The 19,279-nt window shown below is 45.3% G+C and overlaps 1 protein-coding gene and 1 non-coding gene across 3 annotated transcripts in view; one reads left to right on the forward strand and one right to left on the reverse strand.

The window, feature by feature from the left end:
- cdan1 (codanin 1) overlaps nucleotides 1–19,279 on the forward strand; it is an 85,132-nt gene that overhangs the window by 63,434 nt on the left and 2,419 nt on the right. For both annotated transcript variants that reach the window (XM_067991122.1, XM_067991124.1), the window contains 9 exons: nucleotides 830–963; nucleotides 1,770–1,873; nucleotides 3,787–3,936; nucleotides 5,504–5,567; nucleotides 6,228–6,306; nucleotides 7,351–7,511; nucleotides 11,802–11,909; nucleotides 13,086–13,149; nucleotides 13,987–14,183. In XM_067991122.1, the coding sequence (XP_067847223.1) occupies nucleotides 830–963; nucleotides 1,770–1,873; nucleotides 3,787–3,936; nucleotides 5,504–5,567; nucleotides 6,228–6,306; nucleotides 7,351–7,511; nucleotides 11,802–11,909; nucleotides 13,086–13,149; nucleotides 13,987–14,183 (1,061 nt within the window). The remainder of the gene's footprint in view (nucleotides 1–829; nucleotides 964–1,769; nucleotides 1,874–3,786; nucleotides 3,937–5,503; nucleotides 5,568–6,227; nucleotides 6,307–7,350; nucleotides 7,512–11,801; nucleotides 11,910–13,085; nucleotides 13,150–13,986; nucleotides 14,184–19,279) is intronic.
- On the reverse strand, nucleotides 10,795–10,866 carry trnae-uuc (transfer RNA glutamic acid (anticodon UUC)). Its single transcript has one exon. It is a non-coding gene; the product is annotated as a tRNA-Glu (tRNA).

Raw genomic sequence — 19,279 nt, forward strand, 5'->3', positions numbered from 1 at the left:
GCCACTGTTCCGCCCATCTGACCAACCCATCTATATCGTCCTGCAGACTGAGGCTATCCTCCTCGCTATTTACCACCCTACCAATCTTTGTATCATCAGCGAACTTACTGATCATACCTTTTACATTCATATCCAAGTCATTAATGTAGACCACAAACAGCAAGGGACCCAGCACCGATCCCCGTGGTACCCCACTGGCCATAGGCTTCCAGTCACAAAAACAACCTTCGACCATCACCCTCTGCCTTCTGCCACTAAGCCAGTTTTGTATCCAAAGTGCCAAGGCACCCTGGATTCCATGGGCTCGTACCTTCTTGACCAGTCTCCTGTGGGGGACTTTATCGAAGGCCTTACTGAAATCCATGTATACCACATCCACTGCATTACCCTCATCCACATGCCTAGTCACCCCCTCAAAAAATTCAATCAAATTAGTCAGACATGATCTTCCCTTGACAAAGCCATGTTGACTATCCCTGATTAATCCTTGCTTCTCCAAGTGGAGACTAATTTTGTCCTTCAGAATTTTTTCCAATAATTTTCCTACCACTGATGTTAGGCTCACTGGCCTGTAGTTCCCCGGTTTTTCCCTACTCCCCTGCTTGGCATCTGTTGAGTGCCTCGCCATGGCAGTACAGTTGAGATCACAAACTTTGTGAAATGCAGACTTGCACACGTGTTCTGTCATTTTACCCAATTAGTTCCTCTCATCTAATTTGTCTGCCCAACCTGCCGGCCAGATGGAAGTTGTTAACTCACGCAGAACCTGTGAGAGATTTATTGACTCTAGGTTCTGTACCAGTTAATCTAATCAGGTTTTGTGTTGCAGGTGAGTTACGCAAGCTGTTGGCTTCCTACGTAGCTGGCAGTGGAGTTAAAAATGGAGGATGTATGAGAAAGATTACACCAACTGCAGCGGAGCCCTTGGTGCCGACTTTAGCGCAATCGCAGCAGAGACTCCAGGTAACACCTTCACCCTTGTGCTCTCAAACCCTCTGTAAAGAGCATGCTATCTTGATACTATCTACATTTTTGTCTTCCAGAGAAATAAGTTTTTAATAAAGACTAACCTGCATATAACCAAGTTACAGCTTCCTGCGTTAAGTGTCTGTTATACGTTGGTGTTCATTTAATGTAGGCTTGACTTAATTCCTTTTTTTGGTGCCTCAGATTGACTGTCAACCATTTTGTTTCAGTAAAGACAAATATCTATCCCCCTTTCCAGTTCCCAAATACTATCTACACTCTTCAGTGACTTCTCTTAGCCCCTGATAAACACTAATACTGTTTGGATAAGTCTGTTATTGCAAGAATGGAGGTTGGTGCCTGCAGTTTCCTTGCTCATGCATGTTTCCTTCACTCAGTTACCCAGCACCTGGGTGAATACTCCTCCCTTTCAATGCAGAATTACTATTGGCCTTGAATCGAAACACAAATCAGTGGCAGCCTCCTGCTTGTGGCCAGCTTGCTTTCCCCCTTTCACCAGGCAGTTTACCCATCAATACTGCCACCAATTGTAGCGCTCCTCCACTGCCCCACGTGGGATTAGCTGAGAGCACAGACCAGGTGAGAGAACTAACCAAGTCTGTACTGGCTGTACAGTGAGTGCATTAACCAAACAGCCATCAGAGCAAGCTAACCCACTCATTTAAATAGCATTATCTTGGTGATCTAACTGAGGAGTAATGTACAGTGAGTGTCCGGTTTCAACTAAATGAGGAAGAATTTTACACCAAGTGCTTAACGTTAAGTTTTTGTTTCCTGGTTAGGCAGAGTTGGAGGAGGCTTTTTTTCACAATCAGCCCCCATCACTTCGCAAAACAGTTGAGTTTGTGGCTGAAAGAGTTGGATCTAACTGTGTGAAGCACATCAAGTGAGTGAAACAAAAGTCTGTCATTGTTAAATTAGGAACAGAGAGTATTCTAGTATTGTAGAAAACTTTTTATTTCAAGGTACTTATTTCAAGGAATAACCCACTCTTTTAACAAAGCAACATTAACAATATAAACTGGATGAGATGCAAGTACAAAAACACCAACACCTGGAATCACTCGCCCTCACTGCCTGGACCTTGGGCATTACCTAGAGGGGAGAATCTTGGGCCCATAACACAACCCATCTGATCCTCCTTCTATTGAAGTTAATGGAAAGAAAATACGGCGGATTCTGTAAGAGGCAGTAAGGACCAAAATCTTCATACACCCCCACCACCATCGCCGGTAAAGACCGAAAGATGGTGACCTTGAAGCTTTTATTCTTATGCCCGGAATTATCACATTATCACAGAAGCTTGTGGATGATGCAATTTCAGTCTTTGCCACTTGTGTCTTTTTAACATTGGATGTAGAGTCTTTCCCCCCTTGCCAATTTCATCTCCCTCTTTCCCCCCACCCGCCCCTGTTCCATTCCTGAAGGTATTGATAGCTTGCTCGGTGCCCTCCAGTAGCTCACCCAATTGGCTAATTTGATAAATGCACGAGCTTTGACAGTGAGAGTCCTTGGGGTATTCAGCCGCAGGAAGAATCACAGCTGAGCCTAATCCTGCTCTTGCCCGGCATCTCTATGTACCTGCTGCAGGAGGTTGCTAATCTGTAGCCTTGGTTGGTAGCTAATCCAGCATATCGAGACGGTCTCTCTGTCTCTATGACTCACTTATAAACTTGGGGAGACATCAGATGAGCCAAAAGTGGGATAGTTCTGAAGTGCTTAGGTTTAAATAAACAAAAGGCACTGAATGCATAGAGTTCTGTGCTCATTTTATTATGTCTATGTAGGTGAGCACATTAATAAGATCTCTGAAAATGCACAAGATAAAAGGGAATTAGTTCCATTTAAGACTAACTTTGCCTCCAATTTTGATAAATGCAACTGGTATAGTTCCAATGATTGCTCAGTAAGCTTTTCCATTAAGTACTGTCATTTAATTTCCCCTCTCCTGCCCTTCTACATAAAACCCTTTGGGATATTTGCCGCTGGGTTCATGGACAAAGAAAATCAGCTGGATGTGCAGTAGTTAACTCCCACAATACTGATCATTAGCTGTCTTGCCCTGCTTGTTTCTAATCCACTACGTGTTACCCTAGTCAGCTTATAGGTCATTCACCCAGACTTACCAATCTGTGCGAATTTACATTTTGGATTTTGCAGTAAGGAACAGCAACTTGCTTTTATATAGCGCCTTCAATGTAGGGAAACATTCCAAGACCCTTCACAGGAGCGTAATCAGACAAAAATTGACACCGAGCCAAAGGAGGAGATAAAAAGAAAGACTTGTATTTATGTAGCGCTTTTCACAATTTCAGGACGTCCCAAAGCGCTTTACAGCCAATGAAGTACTTTTGAAGTGTAGTCACTTGTAATGTAGGAAACATGGCAGCCAATTTGTGCACAGCAAGATCCCACAAACAGCAGTGAGATAATGACCAGATAATCTGTTTTTAGTGATGTTGGTTGAGTGATGAATTTTGGCCAGGACACCGGGGAGAACTCCCCTGCTCTTCTTCCAATAGTGCCATGGGGTCTTTTGCATCCACCTGAGAGGGCAGATGGGGCCTCGGTTTAGCATCTCATCCAAAAGATGGCACCTCCGACTGCAGGACTTTCTCAGTACTGCACTGAAATGTCAGCCTCGATTATGGGCTCAAGTCTCTGGAATGGGACAGGTGACTTAAAAACAAAAAAGTAAGAACAGGTTTAGGTTTTGTATTGCAGGTGACATTTTTTATCCCTTTCAAACATGCAGCAATGCGAGTGAAACTCAATTTTTGCCCATATTCCCTTTCCTAGGGCGACTCTGGTGTCTGAGCTAGTCAAGCGCGGGACAACAATGCTACGTGATGGAATGAAGGACGAGAAGACCAGCTTGCCCAAGCTCCTTGAAAGTGTGACCAGTGAACTCTGTGAAGAAGGCAGGCAGGCAGTGGTCAAAGGCAGAGAGTAAGCATCTCCGAGACTTGAATGGTGGCGACTTGTGTGACAAGTGCACATGTTCGGTGACCAGCTGATTGTTTCCTGTTTTGAACGAAGAACTGCAACTGTGGTTGAAGGAGGACGATAGTGAGAGGAAGTACAAAATATCAACAACAGCTTGCATTTATATCGTGCCTTTAATGTAGTAAAATCTCCCATAGCGCTTCATTGGAGAAATTAACAAACAAAATTTGACACCGAGCCACATGCGATATTAGGACAGGCGACCAAAAGCTTGGTGAGGTGAAGCCTAAGATCCTGGTTCCCACCTTATGGGGAAATAATTTTAATGATGTATTTAGACAGGCAACTACTTTATGCAATAAGTATTCCCCACCTTCTCTAATTTATTCCTCCCAGTAATCAATTATATCATCAGATTATACATGCATTGATTGTCGATTCAGTCTGAAGAATTACTGCTGGCGCTGTATTGGATGAACACTTCATGTGTTTGTATGACATTCCTCACTCCTTTTGTTATCAGGAGGCAGTAACCAGTTTAAAACAGGGGTAAGAGGGATGTTGTGTGTTTGTTCACCGTACCGATAGCAATTGTTCTAAGCTTTAAGTGTCTGTCGAAGCTCCCACTACCAGCAAACAACTCAGTAAGAGCTCTAGACTTTGTTGACCATTAGACTCTATTAACCCATAGATTACCGACTTGCAGATGGGCTACACAAATTTTATTTTGGCTTTAAAAGTTTGGAAAAAAAATAGAGTAACCTATATGCTGTTAATATGGTAAATGGGAAACTACAGATTATTGGATGACAGGTGTTGCCTCTCTTGTAGTATGGCAAATATCTCCTTGTATTTTGAATGAGGAAATGCTGTGACTACATGGTTCTGTCCAGTGTTTCTTCCATTCCCTTGCCCCCGGGGTCCGGTGTTTGTCCGCTCCCCTGCCCCCGGGGTCCGGTGTTTGTCCGCTCCCCTGCCCCCGGGGTCCGGTGTTTGTCCGCTCCCCTGCCCCCGGGGTCCGGTGTTTGTCCGCTCCCCTGCCCCCGGGGGTCCGGTGTTTGTCCGCTCCCCTGCCCCCGGGGTCCGGTGTTTGTCCGCTCCCCTGCCCCCGGGTCCCGGTGTTTGTCCGCTCCCCTGCCCCCGGGGTCCGGTGTTTGTCCGCTCCCCTGCCCCCGGGGTCCGGTGTTTATCCGCTCCCCTGCCCCCGGGGTCCGGTGTTTGTCCGCTCCCCTGCCCCCGGGGTCCGGTGTTTGTCCGCTCCCCTGCCCCCGGGTCCCGGTGTTTGTCCGCTCCCCTGCCCCCGGGGGTCCGGTGTTTGTCCACTCCCCTGCCCCCGGGGTCCGGTGTTTGTCCGCTCCCCTGCCCCCGGGGTCCGGTGTTTGTCCGCTCCCCTGCCCCCGGGGTCCGGTGTTTGTCCGCTCCCCTGCCCCCGGGGTCCAGTGTTTGTCCGCGACAACATGTCGTAGAGGGATGCGCATGAGAGGCCTTACCTGCTGTTAGGATTCAAATCTGACATTTTAAGTGTTTTTAAGAGTAAAATATTTATTTTTCTCTTTCTCACCTTTTTCAGATTCTGTAGCAGAAAGGGACCTGAAGCAATTCAAGTTCTTCTTCCAGGGGAGACATCTGCCTCGGTTTGTTAATCTTTCAGAAATCACTCTGGAAACAAAGCCGCTGCCTTATCCAGGACTCCTTGGGTTGGTGGGTGGGGAACCCTTCCTGTTCACAGTCCCCAACTCTGTGCATATCTCTCGTCATCCTCTGTCTGAATCTTCTTAGTCCAACTTTGCTAAATATTGGCAAGATCACAGCCGTTCTGTTGGGTTCTTGGCAGGAACTGTGCTCCTCGGTCACTTGTTGCCTTCCCCATTCCTGGCCACTTGCTCAACCTGAACCTGATGGTGTATCGCGCTGGTGTCCTCTGATGTTCAAACCCCACAGCTAGTCCTTCACCAAGTCCGCCTACTTCCACGCCTGCTACATCACCAAGCTCACCTGGCAGCTAGTGAAGCCCTCGTGCGCATCTCCCTCATCTGTGACAGAGTTACACTGCAATGGTTGGTGGTGCTTTGCCATTTTAAGTAACTATTAGAAACTTTTTTTGACTGTACCTTTACCCTTTCCCCCTTGCGCCTTAATCAACTCCTGTCTGTTTCCCGCCCGCCCCTCCTTCTCTCAGTTTGACTCCCACCTCTATCTCTTTTTCCCCCTCCTCATTGTGAAGTACGAAATGCCTTTCTCCTGTTCTGATGGTAGGTATTCTTTGAATGTAATGAAGCCGTTTTTTTATACAGGTGCTGAACACAGCAGAAGATATTACAAGCCGCCTTGCTACTGAGAAAGCTTGTACATGGCTTTCCGCCAACATCACAGGTACAAAGAAGCAATACCTATTTATATAGAAAAAGGATGGCTTGTTGCACACGATCACAGGAAAATTGTCCACTGCCATGCCAATATTAGAAGACTTGTCTGTGATTGCAGGTCCCCACACTGAGGGCCTGCTCTCAGCCATTCTGAGTGCAAGCTACTGCCACAAGAAATGGCTAATTCAGCAATTGAAAAAGATTGTTTGAGAATCCTTGCAGGGGAGGAGTGAGTGAGGGCGGGAGTGAAATCAGGCGCGAGGTGATGGTGGATTAGGTGCATTCTTTTGGCAACACAGCCTCTCAATGATGAGATTCATGGCACAGGAAAAGAAACGCAATTATTGAACAGAAGCAGTGCGAATTCTTCGTGTTCTCTCTTCCTTTGAGTGCATGTGTATATTTGTTTCTCCTCCTCTTCCCTCTGCTATTCCTGTGCAGGCTGTGGAATGGTGCTGGGATCGAGCACCACTTTCCTTGTTGGATGAAGGGATGCTGTTTGGGAATGGGATTATGCAGCGTGTTCATAATGCAACCTCCCGGTAGCATTTCCTTGCTGCTTCTCACTGTAGAAAGAAAGGAGATGGCACTAACATCATTCCACAGCCAGGCCTGCCAAGAAAGGATGTGGAGAGACAGTGCGGCAGCAGGGTTGCTAAGAGTCCAAATAAGGGAAGTGGCTTTTGAAACCGGGTGAAATACTTTTGGATGATGAACTGCATCTTACTCATTGATATTTTAATCTCACTTCCCTGATTATTATTTTCGACATTGTTGCACAGCAGAGTGGGGAATGCAGATGGTCCACTCCCAGCTCTCTCTCTCTCTCTCTCTCATAAGTGCTTTCGAGCCAGTCACTGGGAGAATTGCCTTCTGCTTTCCCGTGCTTGTTTCCACACTAATTACACCGTAGGGTGCTGGTGAATAATGAATGCATGTTGCATTGCTGCAATGTGTCTATGGCAAAAGTGGACTGTGTTGTGTTAAATGTACTTTGAAGCCTCTCCTGTGGTAGTTCGATCAGGTTTTTCTTTTCTTGTTTTGCCGTCAGCTTTAATTAAAAAGGAAATGAAGCTCGGCTTTGACAGACTGAAGAAATCTCAAACAGTACAATCAACAAGTGTGAGTGAGGTTCCTGGAGAGAAAGGGAGTTGCCCTCCAGAGTGCAAACACAATGCCCCACTTCCCTCCCAGATAGCTTGTGAGTTTAAGGTATGTTGCATTTCCATGGTCTAAATGTGATAGAAATGGAAAATTGGTTCAATATACAATATGGTTTCATCAAATAACGTTACTAAAAAGCAACTTAATTTTTAAATGAGCGTCTTTCTCCCTGTCCATTTCTACTGGAGCTTAATACATTTAATGTGTAATGTGGGAATTTTTTATTTGTGTAGTTTCTGCATTACATACACAAACTGTTACAAGGGACTATGATTTATGTTTTGTTTCCTGCAAATTGATTTTCGTGGCATGTAATTTAGCAGTTTGTTGATATTGATTGGTTGGGTTGGAAATTGTCTGGAAGGAGTTAGTTAGCCTGATGCTGTGAGGAACATGATTAACCTTCCTGCAGTAGTTTGGAGTCTTTCTGCGCTGACGTTGAGTTCCGTCTTGAACAAAGAGTGAGGGTGGGGATATGTAGAAATGTTTTTCCTGCTCAGGCTATTGAAAGACCAGTTGCAATAGTGGGACTGTTCTACCTCGTGCATCAGAATCTGGGTCTCGCTCTGAATGATTACCATGATGCAGGTAAACTTGTGTGGCTGGGCTTTGTCTCGGCCCATCGTTTCACTGCACGATGGTGAGGTCTTATGGACATTGTAGCATCAGAACACAGAAGTGAAACCTCCATCTTTATGTCCTACACTGCGTGTCCACTTTCAATCTGTCAGTGTGGTCTTGGAGAAACAGGACTTGGCCGCACTGGAGCTTGAGCTGTTTTACACAACGGGGCTCGTGTGCTTCCTGAGAATGGGCATCACCTTGTCAAGGAAGCCTCAGTGGGTGAATGCATGATATCCCGAGCTACATATTAAAGGTTGTTCATAATTGGGGTGGTGGTTGGGATGGAAAGATCTACCAGGGTTCCCTCCAATGAGTCCTATTGAATTAGAAATCCTGTATGTGCGCCTTGAATCATAGAAAGGTTACAGCATGAAGGAGGCCATTCGGCCCATCGATTCCACGCCTGTTCTATGAAAGAGCAATCCAGCTAGTCCCACTCCCCCGCCCTATCCCCGTAGCCCCCCTGCAAATTCTTTCCTTTCAAGTACTTATCCAGTTCCCTTTTGAAGGCCATGATTGAATCTGCCTCCACCACCCCCTCGGGCGGTGCATTCCAGATCCCAACCACTCTTTGTGTAAAAAAAAAACGTTTTTCCTCAGGTCACTTTTTTTTTGCCAATCACCTTAAATCTATGTCCTTTGGTTCTTGACTCTTCCGCCAGTGGGAACAGTTTCTCTCTATCTACTCTGTCTAGACACTTTACGATTTTGAATACCTCTATCAAATCTCCTCGCAACCGTGTCTGTTCCAAGGAGAACAACCCCAGCTTCTCCAGTCTATCCACGTAACTAAAGTCCCTCATCCCTGGAATCATTCTAGTAAATCTCTTCTGCACCCTCTCTAAGGCCTTCACATCTTTCCTAAAGTGCGGTGCCCAGAACTGGACACAATTGTGTCCAGTGTTTTATAAAGGTTCATCATGACTTCCATACTTTTGTACTCTATGCCTCTATTTATAAAACCCAGGACCCCATATGCTTTTTTAACCGCTTTCTCGACCTGCCCTGCAACCTTCAATGATTTGTGCACATATACCCCCAGATCTCTCTGTTCCTGTACCCCTTTTAGAGTTGTGCCCTCTAGTTTATGTTGCCTCTCCTTGTTCTTCCTACCGAAATGTATCACTTCGCATTTTTCTGGATTAAGTTTCATCTGCCACGTGTCCGCCCATGCCACGAACCTGTCTATATCCTCTTGAAGTCTATCACTATCCTCTTCACTGTTTACTACACTTCCAAGTTTTGTGTCATCTGCAAATTTTGAAATAGTGCCCTGTACACCCAAGCCCAAGTCATTAATATTTATCAAAAAAAGCAGTGGTCCCAGTACTGACCCCTGGGGAACACCACTGTACACCTCCCTCCAGTCCGAAAAACAACCGTTCACCACTATTCATTGTTTCCTGTCACTTAGCCAATTCTGTATCCATGTTGCTACTGCCCCCTTTATTCCATGGGCTGCAATCTTGATGATAAGCCTACCGTGCAGCACTTTATCAAATGCCTTTTGAAAGTCCATATACACCACATCAACTGCATTGCCCTCATCTACCCTGTCTTTTACCGCATCAAAAAACTCTATCTGGTTAGTTAAACATGATTTGCCTTTAACAAATCCGTGCTGGCTTTCCCTAATCAATCCACACTTGTCCAAGTGACTGTTAATTCTGTCCCGGATTATCGTTTCTAAAAGTTTCCCCACCACTGAGATTAAACTGGCCTATAGTTGCTGGGCTTATCCTCATAGAGTCATAGAGTCATACAGCACGGATAGAGGCCCTTCGGCCCATCGTGTCCGCGCCGGCCATCAGCCCTGTCTACTCTAATCCCATATTCCAGCATTTGGTCCGTAGCCTTGTATGCTATGGCATTTCAAGTGCTCATCCAAATGCTTCTTGAATGTTGTGAGGGTTCCTGCCTCCACAACCCTTTCAGGCAGTGAGTTCCAGACTCCAACCACCCTCTGGGTGAAAAAGTTCTTTCTCAAATCCCCTCTAAACCTCCCGCCTTTTACCTTGAATCTATGTCCCCTTGTTATAGAACCCTCAACGAAGGGAAAAAGCTCCTTAGTATCCATCCTATCTGTGCCCCTCATAATTTTGTACACCTCAATCATGTCCCCCCTCAGCCTCCTCTGCTCCAAGGAAAACAAACCCAATCTTCCCAATCTCTCTTCATAGCTGAAGCGCTCCAGCCCTGGTAACATCCTGGTGAATCTCCTCTGCACCCTCTCCAAAGCGATCACATCCTTCCTGTAGTGTGGCGACCAGAACTGCACACAGTACTCCAGCTGTGGCCTAACCAGTGTTTTATACAGCTCCATCATAACCTCCTTGCTCTTATATTCTATGCCTCGGCTAATAAAGGCAAGTATCCCATATGCCTTCTTTACCACCTTATCTACCTGTTCCGCCGCCTTCAGGGATCTGTGAACTTGCACACCAAGATCCCTCTGACCCTGTGTCTTGCCTGGGGTCCTCCCATTCATTGTGTATTCCCTTGCCTTGTTAGTCCCTCCAAAGTGCATCACCTCGCACTTTTCCGGGTTAAATTCCATTTGCCACTGTTCCGCCCATCTGACCAACCCATCTATATCGTCCTGCAGACTGAGGCTATCCTCCTCGCTATTTACCACCCTACCAAATTTTGTATCATCAGCGAACTTACTGATCATACCTTTTACATTCATATCCAAGTCATGCTATTATTCCCACACCGGGAGTCGAACCCGGGCCGCCTGGGTGAAAAGCAGGAATCCGAACCACTAGACCATATGGGAACTAACATCCTTTTTTGAACAAGGGTGTAACATTTGCGCTTCTCCAGTCCTCTGGCACCACTCCCGTATCTAAGGATGTTTGGAAGATTATGGCTAGAACCTCTGCAATTTACACCCTTACTTCCCTCAGCATCCCATCTGGACCGGATAAGTACAGCAAGCCTTTCTAGTACCTCTTCTTTATCAAATTTTAGCCCATCCAGTATCTCAACTGTATCTTCCTTTACTGAGACTCTGGCAGCACTTTCATCCTTGGTGAAGACAGGTGCAAAATGGTCATTTAGTACCTCGGCCATGCCCTCTGCCTCCATGAGTAGATCTTCTTTATGGTCCCTCCCTAATCAGCCCCACTACCCATTTACTATTTATATGCCTGTAGAAGACTTTTGGATTCCCTTTTATGTTGGCCACCAGTCTAATCTCATACTCTCTGCCCCTCTTAGTTCCTTTTCGCTTCCCCTCTGAACTTTCTATATTCTGCCTGGTTCTCACTTGTGTTATCAACCTGATATCTGTCATAAGCCCCTTTTTTCCGCTTCGTCTTGAGATGGGAAGCATGTTTGATTGTGATGCTCTTCATGCTCAAATTGCATGCTAACATTCACTGGTTTCACACTCAAAGTATGAGCAGTTGACCAAGAGACTGGAAGGCATCTGGTATCCATGGGACTGTATCCCAGCGGGTGAAGGAAGAAAATTGGAGCAGGCAGCAATGGAGAAGTACAGGAGAAACACAAGTTCAATCTTCTAATCCTGAGTTCCTTATCTCAATAAATCGAGGCCTGAGCATTGGTCACTAACTAAACCACAGTCAGTTTGACACTTGAAGAACGGAATATATACCCTCTAATGCGGTAGGTTTTTGCTGAAATCTCTGGTAGAGATGGTTTGGAAGCCCATAGCTTAATTCACTGTATATTCTCTCCTTTTCATAGGAGTTGTTGAGTATTACATTGGGACCCAGGCACAGTGGTGAAATATTGGACCACAAACAACTTGATGACCTATTACGAAGGTTAAGCCAAACACTAAGGTGTAAACAGGTGAGAGAATATTTATTCAAAGGTATTCCTTTTAATAAGGAGAAGATGGGTTCAAAGGACACTGATTCAAGCCTGTGATTCCTGATGAGTGAATTACCAATTTTGGCCACACTATTGTAAGAAATGCATTCCATTCTGAATACTTCCCCTCTAAGTGAAGGAGGAAGCGGTGGTTGGAAGAGACTCGAGGCCTGCATTACTCTTAGTGGCCAGTTTCAGAATGGAAGCAGGTGACATCGTGGAGCCGGTGACATCATGGAGCCAGTCACTTCATGGTTTCTTGAGCCAAGATTGACAATGCTAAGGAGGGAAATTATGTGTGGGAGGGAAGTTACGGGTGAGAAGAGGCAATTTGGCCCATCAAAGCTGGTCTGCTTTCATTATTTATGCGTCAAAATATTCAAGTTCAATTTGGGAAAAGTCACACCGTAAGATGTGTTAAGGCAAGAATGTTCAATTTTCTCAAAGGAATTAGCAACTCAAACTAGGAATTCTACCAACCAGCATCTCATTTCTAGAGGAATAGAATTGAAAACTGGTATGAAACCTTGGTTTCACACTCAGAGCACTGTGTACAGTTCTGATGTCCATATCATAAAAAGGATATAAAGGCACTGGAGAAGGTGCAAAAAAGATTTACATGGATACCAGAACTGAGAGGTTCTAACTAACAGGAAAGATTGAACAGGCTGGGGCTCTTTTTTCTAGAAAAGAGAAGGCTGAAGGGTGACCTGATAGAGGTCTTCAAAATTGTGAAAAGGGTTTGAAAGGGTAGACGTGGAGAAGATGTTTCCACTTGTGGGGGAGACAAAAACTAGGGGTCACAAATATAAGATAGTCACTAATAAATCCAATAAGGAATTCAGGAGAAATTTCTTTGCCCAGAGTGTGGTGAGAATGTGGAACTTGCAACCACAAGGAGTGACTGAGGTGAATAGCATAGATGCATTTAAGAAGAAGCTAGATAAACAGATAAGGGAGAAAGGAATAGAGGAATATGCTGAAGGGTTAGATAAAGTAGGGAGGGAGGAGGCTTGTGTGGAGCATAAATGCCAGCATAGATCAGTTGGTCCAAATGGCCTGTTTCTGTCCTGTAAATTCTATCTAATCTGCTCATCGCTTGATTATGAAACTGAAGGGGTAGCACTTGCAGTGAGCTGTGTCTTGTTTTTGCAGTACATCTGTCCAGTAATTGAACACGCCCTTGCCAAGTACACTGTGGAGCTCGCTTCTCTGTTAGGTAAGTAATTGAAAAACTAAATGGTTTTATTTTTTCCACTCTTGTATTTCTTCCACCTTCAGATGTAAACTTTTTCATGTACAGATAATATTTGTACATTAAAACATTCAGTAACCTGCAGGTGGTGCTATTGTGACTGGGATGAGTTTTATTTTAAATACTTAACATCTCGAGGGAAGATGTTTTTGGTTATTTTACTGGTGGAGTATGTCTTAACGATCTGTAAACTAAAGGAAGGACTTGAATTTATAGGATAAATATTGGCTAGTTCACTGGGAGAACTCCCCTGCTTGTCTTTTGAATAGTGCCGTGGGATGGTTCACAGCCACCCAAAAGGGCAAATGGGATCCTGGGTTATGGTCTCGATTGAAAGATAGCACCTCCGACAGTGCAGCGCTCCCTCGGTGCTGCACTGAAGTGTTAGCCTGGATTATGTGTTCAAGTCCTGGAGTGGGGCATGAACCCATGACCTGACTCAGCGAGAGTGCTACCAACTGAGCCAAGGCTGACGACTATAGTAGTCTTCAACAGCGGAACTATTTTTTTGTACTTTTAATTGAACCAAAAGGCCACTACGTGAAGCTTTCCTCTCCATCTTTTGAGACTTTCATCTTTGAGGGTGACTAATTCACTTGACTTCTAGTTAACCAATCTTGGAGGTTTCCTCTATACACTATAAAATCACAATGTGGTGCATAGAGGAAATCATCCCTTTCGTCTTTGGGAATTTGCAGCATCATTGTTGTCTTGTAACAGTGGTGGACTAATGTTTCCTCTTGTTCCAAAATAGCTTCAGCTCTACCTGGCTGAAGTCTCACCTCTGTTTCTTTTCTACAGTTTCAGGAGAAATTCCACTCTCCAACCCTAATATGAAGAAGGATTCCAGAGATCAGGCTTCTCATTGCAAGCCCGTCCAGCATTCGCTCAGCCTCCTCCTTGTTTTGTGGAAGGATGATTTCCGGGTGCCCGTACCTCTTCAGCTAATATTTAGTGAGAAGAACATTTCATATACAGTAGGGGCAAGAAATCGAAAGGTAATTCTTCTCAAGTGGTTTTTAAAAATAGCTTGTCCCATTGTGAATGAGTTCACACATGCAGCAGTTAATAGTGGCCTGCACATGACTCTGGTAGACTTATGATTTTCAATTATCTGTCATCTGAATAAGAGCTGTGTTAATTATACTTGTGGGCTGATTCCCTGAGCTCTCCCAGGATGGTGGAGTGGGGAGCTAACCTTGCTGGATTTGGTGATGTAAGCTCAGTTATTAAATATTTGTAATATGTTCTCTGTGCATTTGGTGTGTAAGGAATATTAAGTGCAGCAGCTCTTAAAAGGGTCTCAAGGATTGTTCACACCGATCATTCAAGGGAAATTATTTGTTAACTATTACAGCATCATAATAACAGCAATTTATCTTCAGAACTTAGGCGAAGGAGAAAGAAATGTTTCTAAGCTATGACTTGATTGTTGTTTTAGGAGTGCTGACTTCTCAAAAATAAAATTTGGCCAACATAGTCTGTACTTAGTCTTTCACTAATTGGCGTATTGCAGTGTTGTAATGAAGACTAAGGTAGACAAATTCTTACAGATCCTTGTTCCCAAATATTGTGTTGTTTACATTTTATTCCTGAGAACCTGATTCATTTACAAAAGATGACATGTTTTGTGGTAATTCTTACATCTGCCTAAATTTAATATCAACAAAAGGAAAATTAGTATTTTTTTATTCGTTCATGGGATGTGGGTGTCGCTGACAAGGCCATCCATTATTGCCCATCCCTAATTGCCCTTGAGAAGGTGGTGGTGAGCCGCTGCCTTCAACCACTGCAGTCCGTGTGGTGATGGTTCTCCCACAGTGCTGTTAGGAAGGGAGTTCCAGGATTTTGATCCAGTGACGATGAAGGAACGGCGATATATTTCCAAGTCGGGATGGTGTGTGACTTGGAGGGGAATGTGCAGGTGGTGTTGTTCCCATGTGCGTGCTGCCCTTGTCCTTCTAGGTGGTAGAGGTAGTGGGTTTGGGAGGTGCTGTCGAAGAAGCCTTGGCAAGTTGCTGCAGTGTATCCTGTGGATGGTACACACTGCGTCGGTGGTGAAGGGAGTGAACGTTTAGGGTGGTGGATGGGGTGCCAATCAAGCAGGCTGCTTTGTCCTGGATGGTGTTGAGCTTCTTGAGTGTTGTTGGAGCTGCACTCATCCAGGCAAGTGGAGAGTATTCCATCAAACTCCTGACTTGTGCCTTGTAGATGATGGAAAGGCTTTGGGGAGTCAGGAGGTGAGTCACTCGCTGCAGAATACCCAGCCTCTGACTTGCTCTTGTAGCCACAGTATTTATGTAGCTGGTCCAGTTAAGTTTCTGGTCAATGGTGACCCCCAGGATGTTGATGATGGGGGAATTCGGCGATGGTTGAATGTCAAAGGGAGGTGGTCATTGCCTGGCACTTGTCTGGCACGAATGTTACTTGCCACTTATCAGCCCAAGCCTGGATGTTGTCCAGGTCTTGCTGCATGCGGGCACAGAGTGCATCGTTATCTGAGGGGTTGCGAATGGAACTGTACACTGTGCAATCATAAGCAAACATCCCAATTTCTGGCCTTATGATGGAGGGAAGGTCATTGATGAAGCAGCTGAAGATCGTTGGGGCTAGGACACTGCCCTGAGGAACTCCTGCAGCAATGTCCTGAGGCTGAGATGATTGGCCTCCAACAACCGCTACCATCTTCCTTTGTGCTCGGTGTGACTCCAGCCACTGGAGAGTTTTCCCCCTGTTTGCCATTGACTTCAATTTTATTTGGGCTCCTTGGTGCCACACTCGGTCAAATGCTGCCTTGATGTCAAGGGCAGTCACTCTCACCTCACCTCTGGAATTCAGTTCTTTTGTCCATGTTTGGACCAAGGCTGTACTGAGCATTGGTGAGCAGGTTATTGGTGAGTAAGTGCCGCTTGGAAGGAGTCGTCGACAGTGCTATCATCACTTTGCTGATGATTGAGAGTAGACTGATGGGGCGGTAATTGGCCGGATTGGATTTGTCCTGCTTTTTGTGGACAGGACATACCTGGGCAATTTTCCACATTGTCGGGTAGATGCCAGTATTGTAACTATACTGGAACAGTTTGGCTAGAGGCGCGGCTAGTTCTGGAGCACGTCTTCAGCACTACAGCCGGGATGTTGTCGGGGCCCATAGCCTTTGCTGTATCCAGTGCACTCAGCAGTTTCTTGATATCACGTGGAGTGAATCGAATTGGCTGAAGACTGGCTTCTGTGATGGTGGGGATATCGGGAGGAGACCGAGATGGATCATCCACTCGGCACTTCTGGCTGAAGATGGTTACAAACGCTTAAGCCTTGTCTTTTGCACTCACGTGCTGGACTCCGCCATCGTTGAGGATGGGGATGTTTACAGAGCCGCCTCCTCCCGTTAGTTGTTTAATTGTCCACCACCATTCACGACTGGATGTGGCAGGACTGCAGAGCTTTGATCTGATCCATTGGTTGTGGAATCGCTTAGCTCTGTCTATAGCATGTTGCTTCCACTGTTTAGCATGCATGTAGTCCTGAGTTGTAGCTTCACCAGGTTGGCACCTCACTTTTAGGTATGCCTGGTGCTGCTCCTGGCTTGCTCTTCTACAATCGTCATTGAATCAGGGTTGATCCCCTGGCTTGTTGGTAATGGTAGAGTGAGCAATATGCCAGGCCATGAGGTTACAGATTGTGCTGGAATACAATTCTGCTGCTGCTGATGGCCCACAGTGCCTCATGGATGCCCAGTTTTGAGCTGCTGGATCTGTTCTGAATCTACCCATTTAGCACAGTGATAGTGTCACACAACACGTTGGATGGTGTCCTCAGTGCGAAGATGGGACTTCGTCTCCACGAGGACTGTGCGATGGTCACTCCTACCAATACTGTCATGGACAGATGCATCTGCGACAGGTAGATTGGTGAGGACGAGGTCAAGTAAGTTTTTCTCTCGTGTTGGTTCGCTCACCACCTGCCGCAGGCCCAGTCTGGCAGCTATGTCCTTTAGGACTCGGCCAGCCCGGTCAGTAGTAGTGCTACCGAGCCACTCTTGGTGATTGTCATTGAAGTCCCCCACAGAGTACATTCTGTGCCCTTGCTACCCTCAGTGCTTCCTCCAAGTGATGCTCAACATGGAGGAGGACTGATTCATCAGCTGAGGGAGGGCGGTAGGTGGTAATCAGCAGGAGGTTTCCTTGCCCATGTTTGACCTGATGCCATGAGATTTTATGGGGTCAGGAGTCAATGTACCACCACCTCTGGTTGGTCTGTCCTGCAGGTGGGACAGGGCATAGTGATGGTGATGGAAGAGTCTGGGACGTTGGCTGAAAGGTATGATTCTGAGAGTATGGCTATGTCAGGCTGTTGCTTGACTAGCCTGTGGGACAGCTCTCCCAATTTTGGCATAAGTCCCCAGATATTAGTGAGGAGGACTTTGCAGGATCGACTGGGCTTGGTTTGCCTTGGTCATGTCCGGTGCCTAGTGGTCCGATGCTGGGTGGTCCATCCCGTTTTATTCTTATTATGACTTTTTTTAGCGAGATTTTACAACTGAGTGGCTTGCTAGGCCATTTCAGAGGGCAATTAAAAATGAACCACATTGCTGTGGGTCTGGAGTCACATATAGGCCAGACCGGGTAAGGACGGCAGGTTTCCTTCCCTAAAGGACATTAGTGAACCAGATGGGTTTTTACGACAATCCGGTAGTTTCATGGCCACCATTACTGATACTAGTTTTTTTTGATTCCAGATTTTATTTAATTAATTGAATTTAAATTTAGTAAGATGGGCAAGGACAGCTCAAGGAACAAGCAATAAAAACAGAAAATGCTGGAGAAGCTCTGCAAGTCAGGCAGCATTCATGGAGAAAGAAACAGGGTTAACATTTCAGGTTGAAGACCTTTTGTCAGAACTGGAAGATGTTAAGAGTTAAAGTTTTTGAGAGTATGAAAAGAAACTTGCAAGGGATATCAAAACCAATACGAAGAACTTTTATAGTTACATTAGGAAAAAGAGGGTGGTCAGGAGCAGTGTTGGCCCCTTAAAAACTGAAAGTGGGGATATTGTCATTGACAATGGGGAAATAGCAGACATGTTGAACAATTACTTTGCGTCAGTATTTACAGTACAAAAAGAGGATAGCATGCCGGAAATCCCAAGAAAACTAATATTGAATCGGGGACAGGGACTCGATAAAATTAACATAAGTAAAGCAACAGTAATGAAGAAAATAATAGCACTAAAGAGTGACAAATCCCCAGGACCAGATGGTTTCCATCCCAGGGTTTTAAAGGAAGTAGGTGAGCACATTGCAGATGCCCTAACTATAATCTTTCAAAATTCTCTAGATTCAGGAACTGTCCCTCTAGATTGGAAAATTGCACATGCTACTCTGCTTTTTAAGAAAGGGGAGAGAGGGAAACCAGGGAATTATAGACCAGTTAGCCTAACATCTGTTGTGGGGAAAATGTTGGAGTCTATAATTAAGGATAGGGTGACTGAACACCTCGAGAATTTTCAGTTAATCAGAGAGAGCCAGCATGGATCTGTGAAAGGTAGGTCGTGCCTGACAAACCTGATTGAATTTTTTGAAGAGGTGATTAAAGTAGTGGAGAGGGGAATGTCAATGGATGTTATTTATATGGACTTCCAGAAGGCATTTGATAAGGTCCCACATAAGAGACTGTTAGCTAAGATAGAAGCCCACGGAATCGAGGGAAAAGTACGGACTTGGTTAGGAAGTTGGCTCAGCGAAAGGCGACAGAGAGTAGGGATAATGGGTAGGTACTCACATTGGCAGGATGTGACCAGTGGAGTCCCGCGGGGATCTGTCTTGGGGCCTCAATTATTCACAAACGACTTAGATGAAGGCATAGAAAGTCTCATATCTACGTTTGCCGATGACACAAAGATTGGTGGCATTGTAAGCAGTGTAGATGAAAACATAAAATTACAAAGCGATATTGATAGATTAGGTGAATGGGCAAAACTGTGGGAAGTGGAATTCAATGTAAACAAATGTGAGGTCATCCACTTTGGATCAAAAAAGGATTGAACAGGGTACTTTTTAAATGGTAAAAAGTTAAAAACAGTGGATGTCCAAAGGGGC

Source organism: Heptranchias perlo, chromosome 10 (genome assembly GCF_035084215.1).
Source record: "Heptranchias perlo isolate sHepPer1 chromosome 10, sHepPer1.hap1, whole genome shotgun sequence".
Lineage (NCBI taxonomy): Eukaryota > Metazoa > Chordata > Chondrichthyes > Hexanchiformes > Hexanchidae > Heptranchias > Heptranchias perlo.